Below are 12,165 nucleotides of genomic sequence, written 5' to 3' on the forward strand. Positions count from 1 at the left end.
ATTGTACGTTATTTCCCAAGGAGATGTGTTGCAGTGTCTACTGGCAACAGGGAATATGTGTTCTGGCTAGTACCACTGGTCCACTAATTCATTTGACAAACATAGATTAACCATCTACTATTTCCCAGACACTGTCTGAGCAATGGAGCTACAGATATAAGAAATAGCCTCGAAGGTCTGCAAGGTTATAACCAGAGGATGACAACAGATCAGAAAATATTTTAGGGCATCTCTCTGAATCATTATAAAAGAGAAGTGACAGTAGTAATTCTAAGATCCCTGCTTGACCTTTAAACCTGTTGCTGTTGAGTGAATTCCAACTCATAGAGACCCTGTAGGACAGAGCAGGACTGCCCCATAGGGTTTCCAAGAAGCGGCTGGTAGATTCTAACTGCTGGCCTTTTTTTCCCATGGGAACATATCAATGATTATAGTAAATATTGCTGGTCTCCTGCCAAAATTCCCTTTACTAGGTTCGTGCACCCAACCTCACCTGCTGTATTGACTGCTCACAGCTTAACACTTCTCCATCTCTGGTTAGCAGCCGTAGCTCGCCGTACCTCCACCGCACCACCATCGACCTCACGGAACACAACAATGTACTGAGGTTAATGGAGTAAATATTAGCTACGAATGTTCTTAAATCAGAGTCTAGAACTCTAGCTAAACCTCTACTTCTACCCCTAATTCTAAATAAAATCAATATAAAGAATTTCAAATTTACTGACTTGATAAAGGAAGTGATTCTGCTCTCAAAATCTGAAAATACCAACTTAAGGTGGGAGAGCACTGAGTATCATGCCTGCTCCAGATGGAAAATGAAATCTGTTAATTTGCACTGCATTTTTTACACTGCAGCCCAGTCCTATTAGAAGCAATAAAAAGTACAAACCAAAAATGTAAGGATGCATAGGGGCTCTGAAAATGACATTTGGGAATTTCAAATCATTAAAAACTAATTTTTCCATGATGTGAGGGAGTAAGGAGTGAGTAAATGCCAGAGTGAGTTGCTAGAGTAAGAATACAGATAAAAGTAAACTTCTAGGTGAAAGCGATAAGGAGTCCTGGTGGCACAAATGGTTAAACATTCAGCTGCTAACCAAAAGGTTGGTGATTAGAACCCATCAGTGCTTCCACATGAGAAGCTGGCTATCTGCTCCCATAAAGATTACAAGCAGTCCCCTACTTATGACAAGGTTCTGTTCCAATGACTCCGCTGTTAAGTTGGATCTGATGTAAAGTCGAATATCTTTTTTTTCTTTAGTTTCATAGCCTGCTATACAGCAGTGTTTCGAACAGTAAATCATAACATTGAACATCTGCAAGTGAACATCTGAGAATAACATCAGCAAATTACATGCTGCAATATTGTGTGTAGTACATATTACTAATGATAAGATGTACAAAAAAAAAACAAAACAGATGATCATAAGAGCAGTTCGATGTAACTCGAATATGTCGTAAGTCAGGGACCACCTATACAGCCAAGAAAACCCTATAGGGCAGTTCTACCCTGTCACAGGAGCTTGCTATGAGTGGGAATGGACTTGATAGCACCCCAAAACAGGTGAAAGCTATAACCTTCAACATGACACTATTCTTCTCTTTCTCCCACCTAAAGGTTCCATGTACATCTGCTAGGATTTTCTTCCCATGGGAACATATCAGTGATTATAGTAAATATTGTTGGTCCCCTGTCAAAATTCCCTTTACCAGGTTGATGAACTCAACCTCGCCTGCTGGACTGGCTGCTCACAGCTTACCCCTTCTCCATCTCCGGAGAACTGCTCTTGCCTCATTAAATAAAACCAAACCAAACACGTTGCTGTCAAGTCGATTCTGACTCATAGCAACCTAGCAGACAGAGTAGAACTGTCCCATAGAGTTTCCAAGGAGTGTCTGGTGGATTTGAACTGCCAACCTTTTGATCACCAGCCAAGCTCTTAACCACCGTGCTACAGGGTCCCTCTTGGCTATAGGAGGGACTTTTTTCCACCTCCATGGTAGCCCACAGCCAACGGCTGATTTGGATGGGGTAATGAGATCGTGGCCCCACTGGCTTAAGATGGGAGAGCACTGGAGTCATACATGCTCCAGAGCTCCCCGTGGGATCAGGCTGAGGCCAGATTTCAGCCGTATAGCACTTCTTTGCTTAGTTTCCTCTCCTGACTATACTGCTTCCCTCACTTCCTTACAGGTTTCTCCTAAGAGTCTCCCTCAGTAAATCACTCCCCAAGAATCTCTATCTCAAACTCTGCTTCTAAAGAACCCTAAGACACTGATCAATAGTGGAAATCAATAGGAAAATCATTTCTCCTTTACGAAAGACAGGCAGCTTGTCTGAAAGTCATCTATTTTATAAAGCAAGGGCTATCTCCAATGTAAGAAACCCTGGTGGTGCAATGGTTAAGCGCTCCGCTACTAACTAAAAGCTCTGCCGTTCCAACTCACCCAGAAGCTCTGCGGGAGAAAGACCTGGCGATCTGCTCCCATAAAGATTACAGCCTAGAAAACCCTGTGGGGCGGTTCTACTCTGTCACATGGGGTCGCCATGAGTCGCCATAGACTCAGCAACACCTAACAACAACAACAACATCTCCAACGTGCAATAAGATAAAAAAAAAGTTCAGCAGTCTGAAGTCCATACAACCAGGCACAGAGATTCTTGTATATGCCTCAAGGCACAGAGATTCTTGCCTACAGACTGAAGTGTACACGCCCCATCTCTCTGACATGGGCAGCTCTGACTTTCCACCTTGGTGAAACTGACTCACATTACTAAATAGCACTGTGAAATCATGCAGAAAAATGGGCAAATTTTCATACGGCTGTCTATGCCACCCACCCACCCACGCACCCATTCCGATTTAAAATCTCTGCTGTGTTAGTTGAGAGAATGGAAGATGGGGGCAATTTGAATTAAATTCACAAGAACATTTAGTCTAAACACTTGCAGCAAAAGACTAACAGGAAGATACCCAAGCTGTTGCCTGGTTTTCTTCAGTCTTGCACCATCTCAGAGGTGATTAACTCAGGAACTTGATGACTGCCTTTTAAAGCAACACAACAGGCCTATTAGCACTTAATTGCATCAACAGTCTGTGTCTCCTAGCATAACAGTCTTGATTTAGGGATGATGCAAGCCAGGGTTAGCCAGGACATTACTATTTCCATTTCTTATCAGATGGGAGTTCCCTCAGTCAGAGAATATTTTCTCCCTAGAAGAAGGGGTGGGAAATTCCTACTTAGGTGATTTTTAGGCAGATGGTAGGGCTGATATATTTAGAGTTTCCAGAAATATCATTCCATTAATTACACTGTCAAGATCTTAACTACCAGCAGCCTGCCTTACCCTGGCCAGGGCTATTTTACATTCACTCTTGAGATTCTTCTCTTATAGCTGGACAACGTAGCTAGGGACTGAAATTACTTGGTTAGTTATATTTTAGGGGAGGAATAAATTGTTATTGTTGGAACTGAGAATTAATGATCTAGTGAATTACATGAGAATATAGAATATGTATATCATAGGTTGTTGTTAGGTGCTGTCGAGTCGGTTCTGACACATAGCGACCAGAACAAAACATGAAAAATTCTATATTCTCACATAAAACTTATATATATATATACATACAGACCTCCTTTTGCACAGTAATTAGTGTTGGATCCTAAAACTAACCATGTAAGCTGAAATCATACAAAGTGATCTTAATACTCTGTTGAAAAAACTAGAATTGCTCCATGACCATTAAGATTTTTTGTCAAAACATTAAAAACTGTCTTGGAAACCCTGGTGGTGTAGTGGTTAAGAGCGATGGCTGCTAACCAACTAAAAACTGTCTTACTGTCAGTTATAAATGTACGTTGTTGTTGTTAGGTACTGTCTAGTTGGTTCCAACTCATAGCGATCCTATGTATAACAGAATGAAACACTGCCTGGTCCTGTGCCATGCTCACAGTCATTGCTGTGATTGAGCCATTGTTGTAGCCACTGTATCAATCCATCTTGTTGAGGGTCTTCCTCTTTTTCGCTGACCCTCTACTTTACCAAGCATGGCGTCCTTCTCCAGGGACTGGTTCCGCCTGATAACATGCCAAAGTATGTGAGACGAAGTCTTCCCATTCTCACTTCTAAGGAGCATTCTGGCTGTACTTCTTGCAAGACAGATTTGTTCATTCTTTTGGCAGTCCATGGTATATTCAATCTTCTTCGCCAACTCCGTAATTCAAAGGAATCAATTCTTCTTTGATCTTCCTTATTCAATGTCCAGCTTTCCCATGCATGTTAGACGAATGAAAAGACCACGGCTTGGATAAGGGGCACCTTAGTCCTCAAAGTGACATCTTTGCTTTTTAACACTTTAAAGAGGTCTTTTGCAGCTGATATGCCCCGTGCAATACTGCTGCTTCCGTGGGTGTTGATTGTGGATCCAAGTAAAATGAAATCCTTGACAACTTCAGTCGTTTCTCTGTTTATCGTGATGTTGCTTATTGGTCCAGCTGCGAGGATTTTTGTTTTATGTTGAGGTGCAATCCATACTGAAGGCTATGGTCTTTGATCTCCATCAGTAAGTGCATCAAGTCCTCTTCACTTCTAGCAAGGTTGTGTCATATGCATATCACAGGTTATTAATGTCTTCCTCCAGTCCTGATGCTGCATTCTTCTTCATATAGTCCAGCTTCTTGGATAATTTGCTCAGGATACAGATTGGATAAGTATGGTGAAAGGATACAACCCTGATGCACAGCTTTCCTGATTTTAAACCACGCAGTATCTCCGTGTTCTGTTCCAATGACTGCCTCTTGGTCTATGTATAGGTTCTGCATGAGCACAATTAAATGTTCTGGAATTCCCATTCGTAATGTTATCCATAATTTGTTATGATACACACAGTCAAATGCCTTTGAATAGCCAATAAAACACAGGCAAACATCTTTCTGGCATAACGTATAGGAAAATGGAAAAAAAAAAAAAGTAAAACTAATGTTTATTTAACCAGTTGCTACCAAGTCGATTCCTACTCATAGTGACCCCAGGTGTGTCAGAGTAGAACTATGCTCCATAGGGTTTTCAATGGCTGATTTTTTTGGAAGTAGATCTCCAAGCTTTTCTTCCAAGGTGCCACTGGGTAGACTAGAACCTCCAACCTTTCGGTTAGCATCTGAGTGAGTTAACCATTTGCTCTGCCCAGGGACTCAGCACCCAGTCATTTCTCCAGAGCCATTCTTCAAGTCCCATCTCCTTCATGCAGGCTGCTCAGACCATTTCACAGAGAAGAATATTTTTAATATTAAGTTTTCCTCTGAACAAGTTTTTTAAAGGAAAGTTGTTGTTTCATATTGTTTTAGTACATTTAAATGCTGGTTCTCAAAACTTGAAATTAAATATAATCTGTACAGTCTTGTCCCAGAGCTACTGTTATAAATCCACAAACTCAAAGCTTAACTCTATAGGAAAAGACAACAGACATCAATTTAAGATAAATCGCAGCTGAATATATATGGGATCACACTTTATATCTTTACAAATACCAAGTGAATTCACTGATATTTGTGATACTATAAGAAAGGCACAGTATTAAGGATTTGCCAATCATTGTAACATTTTGCCAAAAACCACTCGTATGTCTCCACACTAGGGTTCATTATTAAGTGTTTATTCAAAAAAAAAAAATTCCAGTTTGGATTTGTTCCCCTGGACTTGATCTATGATGATCTTCTGAGACGTTTTGAACATGAAGGCAATAAAAGACGTTATTGCTCTCAGTAACTGTCCATTATAAGTCAGTATTACTCTTAAGGATACACTGCGTAACACAACTTAACGAGGCATCTGTAATAGTTACCTGAAATTTCATGAAGTAACAATAATATTCCAAAAATGAAAAGTCACCAGCTGCTCCTTGAAAAGAAACCCTACGGGGTAGTTCTACTCTGTCCTACAGGGTCGCTATGAGTTGGAATTGACTTGATGGCAATGGGTTTGGTTTTTTGTTTTTAGGTTTCAAAGCAAATTCGTTTCCCATTCAATAGTTTATACACCAATTGTTCCATGACATTGGTTGCAATTCCTGCAATGTATCAGCACTCTTCCCCATTACCATCCTGCGTTCCCCATTTCCATTCGCCTGGTTTTCTTGACTCTTCCTGCCTTTTCATCTTTGTTTTTGGGCAATTGTTGTTCTTTTGGTCTCATGTAGATGATTGGTCTAAGGAACGCTTCCCTCATGTATGTTATTGTTTATTTATAGCCCTGTCTATTACTAGGCTGAAAGGCGATCTCAGGAATGGCTTCAGTTCCACACTGGAAGGGTATCTAAGGGATATAGTCTTGGGGGTTCCTCCAGTCTCTCTCAGACCAGTAAGTCTAGCCTTTTTTTTTATGAATTTGAATTTTGTTCTACATTTTTTCCCCACTCTAATCAGGACCCCCAAATAAAACTTTTTATGTGCGTTTATTACGGTTCCATGGGAATGCCTAATAATGATGTATCTACTGATAAACTGGGATAAGCAAAGGGCATAAGCAGATAATTTACAGGTGAGAACACAAAATCTTTGGAAAAAATTTTAATACCACTAATAATGATGCGATGCCATTGTTCATTTATCCACACAGTAAAGATTTTCATCATAGTTTGTGCTTAAAGCAATGAAAGACGAGTAACTTGGAGAACTGAGACCATCTCTGTTACTTGGAAGGTGAAGAGATGTGGGCTGGACAGTCTGCTTTTTCCCTCTGGATCCAGTCTCTACTCTTTTCCGCCCTGCCCTGTGCCTGGGACACTGACCTTAACACAGTGTATCAATGGGCCTCCCTGGCCCTCTGGCTTCCAGACTGCTTCAACCAATGGAAGGCACCTACAGTAGATCAGAGGCTACACAGAATTACCCTTTTCTACAGCTACGGTGTCCCTGGGTGGTGCAAATAGTTAAGTGCTGGGCTACTAATCAAAAGGCTGACAGTTTGAACCCACCTAGAGGCACCTCAGAAAAAAGGCCCGGCGATCTATTTCCAAAAGGACACAGATACGAAAATCCTATGGAGCACAGTTCTGCTCTGCAACACATGGGGTACCGTGAGTCTGAATCGACTTGTTGGCAACTGGTTGGTTGGTGGCTTCTACAGCTATAAATTTCGCCAGTTTCAGGTAACTGCTCCTTCCCCTTGCCCTCCCCAGTCAAGGGGTGTAGTGGCCTCCTGATGTTGTTAGCCCTGGTTTCTCTCGCTGATTTCCTTTGTATTGGCCACACCTTAAAAATTATCCCTTCATTAAATCATTTCCATCCAATCCTTTTGAGTGTGCCACCCACTTACTGCCAGAACCCTGAAATATACAGTATATGTCCAAGTCCATTAGGACTAACCAAGTGGGGATATTTTTCATCCCAATCAATTCCTCCTATTTTCCTCCTCTAGCAAAATGTCTTTAATTTTTGCTTCCCCAGCATCCATTCACCGTTCTCCTGGCACAGCATCCTAATTTTCCATTAGAGAAGCACCCTCCTCCTCATTTCACAGGGCATACTCCTTGGGTGAGGCTAATCTCAGCCCCAAGGGCCGGACATATAATCCATGTCAGTCTGATTAAACTTAATCTCAGGACTTCTGTTGGAACTACTGGGGCAAAGAAGCATCTAGTCACTGAGACAGCCAAAGGAAAAAAAAAAACCTCATGCTTGGAACTGTCAGGCCAAGGAGACAGGGCTTGGTGGAGAATAAAACTAGTGAAGTGGACAGGGAAGCAAAGGGATGAAGAGTAAGGCCTACTAATGTTATTTGAATTCCTGAATCCAGCCATGCCTGAAATTTACCCTTGGGCATTTTAGTTATCTGAAATGGTCCATTCCCCTTTTTGTTCAAGCTAAGTTGAGTTTAGCTTTCTGTCACTTGCAGCTGAAAGATTCCTAATAGACCTCCTCCTAATAAAAACACCTACATTTGCAGGGAGTAAAAAGTGGAGTGTTAGAGACTAACTTTTAAAATTGTATCAGTCATCTAGATTTAGTGTTGTTTTCAAGAACCCAAACACAGAAGGCCAAGAGAGGCAAGCTGTGGCTTGTTTTTATTATGACTTTGGTGCTACTACCACCTGCGCTGTCCCTTTAGTCCTTTGAAATCTGTGAGAGATGGGACAATACCAAGCCAAACTACCCATTTTGTGTTGAACTTTGTGGCTGAGACCCATGCCTGCACTGGTGCAAACAAAGAACAATGGTGGAAAACAGCTGAATTCAAGAATTTTCAAGTACCGTTTGTCTGGGCCTTCTCAGATGACAAGGTTCACTGGCAGGAAAGCTATTATGGCGACAATCATCATTCCCATTTACCACCTATTAGAATGCAAGTCACTGAGAGGTCAGACTGTCCCAAAAGCCCAGTGTTGCTGAGCACTCAAGGTCAAGTTCAAGGAACAGCAATCAAGTGTGAGGACAACAGCAAAGGCTCAATCCTCTGAAATGAAGAGAAGGGTTAACTCCCAGGAGATGGCTACCAAGTGAGTTTTACTATCTTCAACGTATCACATATCTTGGGAAAAGAAATCGGAGTGATGGTGTTAATACGACTCACAGCAGCTGTCCTCCCTGAGAACAGCAAGTAAGTCCTTCTTCATCTTCACACACTCCTATCTACTCCTGCCTAGCACTGTGCCTCACACAAAGTAGGTGCTCATAAATGATGACTTTTGGGGTCTGCTGCTTAAGAATATAGTTAATATATGAAAATGTAGTAGATGCGCAAGAAGTCCTCGCTGTTATTTCTATTATTATAATTCAATCATCCCTAAAGTATCCATGTTCATCAAAACCCACACAAATCCTCTCTTTAAGGAATGATTTCAATCTCCTTGCTTCCCAAGGCAATAGCTCTGTTGTGAGTTTGTTATTTTTCTTGCCCTTCATGTGAGAATCAAACTCTTCGTCCACTGACTCACACATTCATCCATTCAACAAATAATTAGTGAGCACCTGCACTGTACAACATCTTTGGCTGTATGTGGGGAGTCAAAGCGGATGAAGACAAACCCCTTGTATAATGCAAAGGCATGTGGCCTGTTGGAAGATGGAACAGAACTTCAAATAGACTGAATGAGAGAATCAGCCTATGGAATGAGGCAGATGACTTCAGTGGTTGCAACAAGCGCTGGGAGATCCCTGGGGAAAAATGACTATTACAGAGGGAGGTATTCTCCTTACCTTTTCTGCAAGCCAGCCAAAATGCCTGATCTCTCGGCTCCCAGCAATGCCTGTTTTCCCCAGTTGCTCTCTGACCTCAGCAATCACTCGGGTCAGCAGGTCACTGACGTTGGAATGGATGGCACTGAACCAGGCCTGGGCGGTGGCTGAGTCCTTGCTTCTTAGGATCACCGTATGCTTAGCATCTGGAGAGTGGATTTCAAGTTGCCTGTGGAAGTGAAGAGAGAAGGGTTAGAAAGTTCCCTGGCACATCACATGTTGTCCAGACTGGGGCCACAAAGATAAACTAATTCTTTATTCTTTCTTTTAAACTTCGCCAGTTTCACATGGTTTAGCTTAACAGTCCCATCATTCATTCATTCATTCATTCACACATATTTATTGAGTGCCCCTGAGGTACCCAGACTTTGGTCTAGGCACTGGAGATAGAGCTGTGAATAAGACAGAAAAGCACCTATTCTCATGGACCACATAGTCTAGAGAGAAAAGGAAAATAAGCAAGGGAATAAACAAATATTGATATAATTTAAGAGAGTTACAATTCTATGAAGAAAAATGAAGCAAGCAAGGGACTGAGGGGAAGGTGGACGGATGGGAGGGACTGGCATAGTCAGGAAGACCTCACTGAGGAAGTAACCTTTAAGCAGAGAATAGAATGACCTGAAGGATTGAGCCATGCAAGATCTGGGAGGGCATCACAGGCAGAGAGAACAGTGCATGTAAAAAGCCTTGTTGTTGCTGCTGCTGTTGTTAGGTGCCCTCGGATCGATTTTGACTTATAGTGACCCCGTGTAACAGAGCAGAACTGCTCCATTGGGTTTTCTACGTTGTGATCGTTACAGAAGCAGATTGCCAAGTCTTTCTCCTGCAGAGCCGCTGGGTGAGTTTGAACTGGCTGGCCTTTTGGTTAGCAGCGGAGCACTCAACCATCGCACTGCCAGGGCTACATGGAAAAATTTTAAGGCAGGGGAAAGCTTGGCAGGTCTGATGATAAGCCAGACAACCCATGTGACTGGAGCATGATTCCAAGGGGAAAAGTGGTACAGGACAAAGATGAAGAGATGGCCGGGGCCAGGCCAAGAAGGGCTTGAAGGTCATGGTGAAGGGTTTGTGTTTTATTGTGATAAATGGTTGTGCGTAACCACTGGAGGATTTTGGCTGTGATGTGATCTAATTTGTGTTTCCACCACATGGAAAATAGAGTGTAGGGGTGATTTAGGAGATAATATTAGAGCTATTATTCCCTGTCCTAAAATGTGACCCAGCTGGAGCTGGACTCACAGGGGCTCACAAGGACACATCAACTGGGCCCTGAGGTATAAAGACAATAGCTAGAATAATCTTGGGAAACATCTTTTAGGGGAACTTTCACATAAACAAATTATAAAATACAGCACAAAAGGCCCACGTACTTTCCACTCTTATCTTTTTTATTAGCATTTAGTGAACAGTAAGATTTGCTGGATCAATGAAGACCCTCCTGACTGTCATTATTGGAACCTGTACCAATGACTGTTAAGAAAGACAACTCAAAATGTAGGATTAGGGAGATTTAGCAGTTTCTAGCCAATCTGTGAAAAGGTGAAGCTTTCAATGGTTTTGCCCATTTGTGATGTTAATATATACTGATGATTCTGTAATGTTCCTTGGACTTGGGCAGACATGGCTCTAGCAGCATGCTTGTCTGTTTCCCACGTTTGCCTCTTTGAACATATGCTAAATAAAACTTTTTTTTTACTTTACTAAACTTTGTGATCTTTTTACCCTAGAATAGGGCAAAGTGTGGAGAGTGAAGACCTGGTAAAAGGCAGTTGCAGTAAGTCCAGATGAGAGATGCTGGTGGTGTGGACTAGAGGGCTGTGGTGGCACTGGAGGAAGGTCAGCTTTGGAATGTTTTAATACAGAGATGCACTCGATGAATAAAAAAAGTCCATATAAAAAAGCAAAAAGTACAACCACCGAATCACCAGAATGAAAGATGTCTGGTTTTCCTGTTACTCAGCTGACTGGCTTATTAGTGGTATCTGATCAAGACTTCCAAACCGTAAGCTGGCACTAATTTGCCCTACCTCTCAGTCCACAGAGGATTTTAATAACATACTCACATCCTTGCTGCTGCTGGCAGGAAGTAAACTGAAATATCTAGCCACATGCTTAATTCTACTGCTCAGTGTCAATCAATTGAGAATATTTTAGAATCAAAGAAGACCAAATATTTCCTTCTTTAGGAACCCTGTCTGTGGCCCATTTAACTACCATTTAATCCTTGGACCTGTGTCGGTAAGGAGTGAATTGGCCTAGGAAGGGGTAACGTTGGGAAGAGAGATGCGTTAAAAAAAAACCAAAAACTAACTCTGTTGCTGTCGAGTCGATTCAGACTCCTAGCAACCAGAGTGCTATATTTAAAGTTAAAAACCAAAGCTTATGCCGGAACTCAAATTGTATCACTGCAGGTACAGAGTGTGAGTCCTACATACTGTACATCATGGTAACAGGAGGAAATTCTACACAGATACTTTTTGTTTTAAACTTATTTTGATGTAATTATAGATCCACAGAGAGTAGCAAAAATGGTACACAGAGGTCATCATACCCTGTTTCTCCCAATGGTTATATTTTACGTATCTATAGTACAATACCAAAACCATGAATGTGACATAGGTACAATGATGTCACTTTGATGACGAAGGTGCTACTGACACAAGCCCTGTTCTCTTCAATCACCTCATGTGCATGCAAAAGCTGAATACGGAAGAAGGAAGAAAAGAAAATTGATGCATTTAAACTGTGGTGTTGCGAAGAATACTGAATATACCCTGGACTGCCAGAAGACCCTTCAGTATGGATTACACCTCAACATAAAGAAAACCCAAAATCCTCACAACTGGACCAACAAGCAACATCATGATAAACGGAGAAAAGACTGAAGTTGTCAAGGATTTCATTTTACTTGGATCCACAATCAAT

At 41.7% G+C, this 12,165-nt stretch overlaps 1 protein-coding gene across 1 annotated transcript in view; it reads right to left on the minus strand.

Annotated features, from left to right (window-relative positions):
• SNTB1 (syntrophin beta 1) overlaps positions 1–12,165 on the minus strand; it is a gene marked incomplete at its 5' end in the record, with an annotated part of 270,822 nt that overhangs the window by 92,479 nt on the left and 166,178 nt on the right. The window contains one exon of the mRNA XM_004373027.2: positions 9,199–9,406. Within this exon, the coding sequence (XP_004373084.1) occupies positions 9,199–9,406 (208 nt within the window). The remainder of the gene's footprint in view (positions 1–9,198; positions 9,407–12,165) is intronic.

Source organism: Trichechus manatus, unplaced genomic scaffold, assembly GCF_000243295.1.
Source record: "Trichechus manatus latirostris isolate Lorelei unplaced genomic scaffold, TriManLat1.0 scaffold00022, whole genome shotgun sequence".
In the NCBI taxonomy this organism is placed as follows: Eukaryota; Metazoa; Chordata; class Mammalia; order Sirenia; family Trichechidae; genus Trichechus; species Trichechus manatus.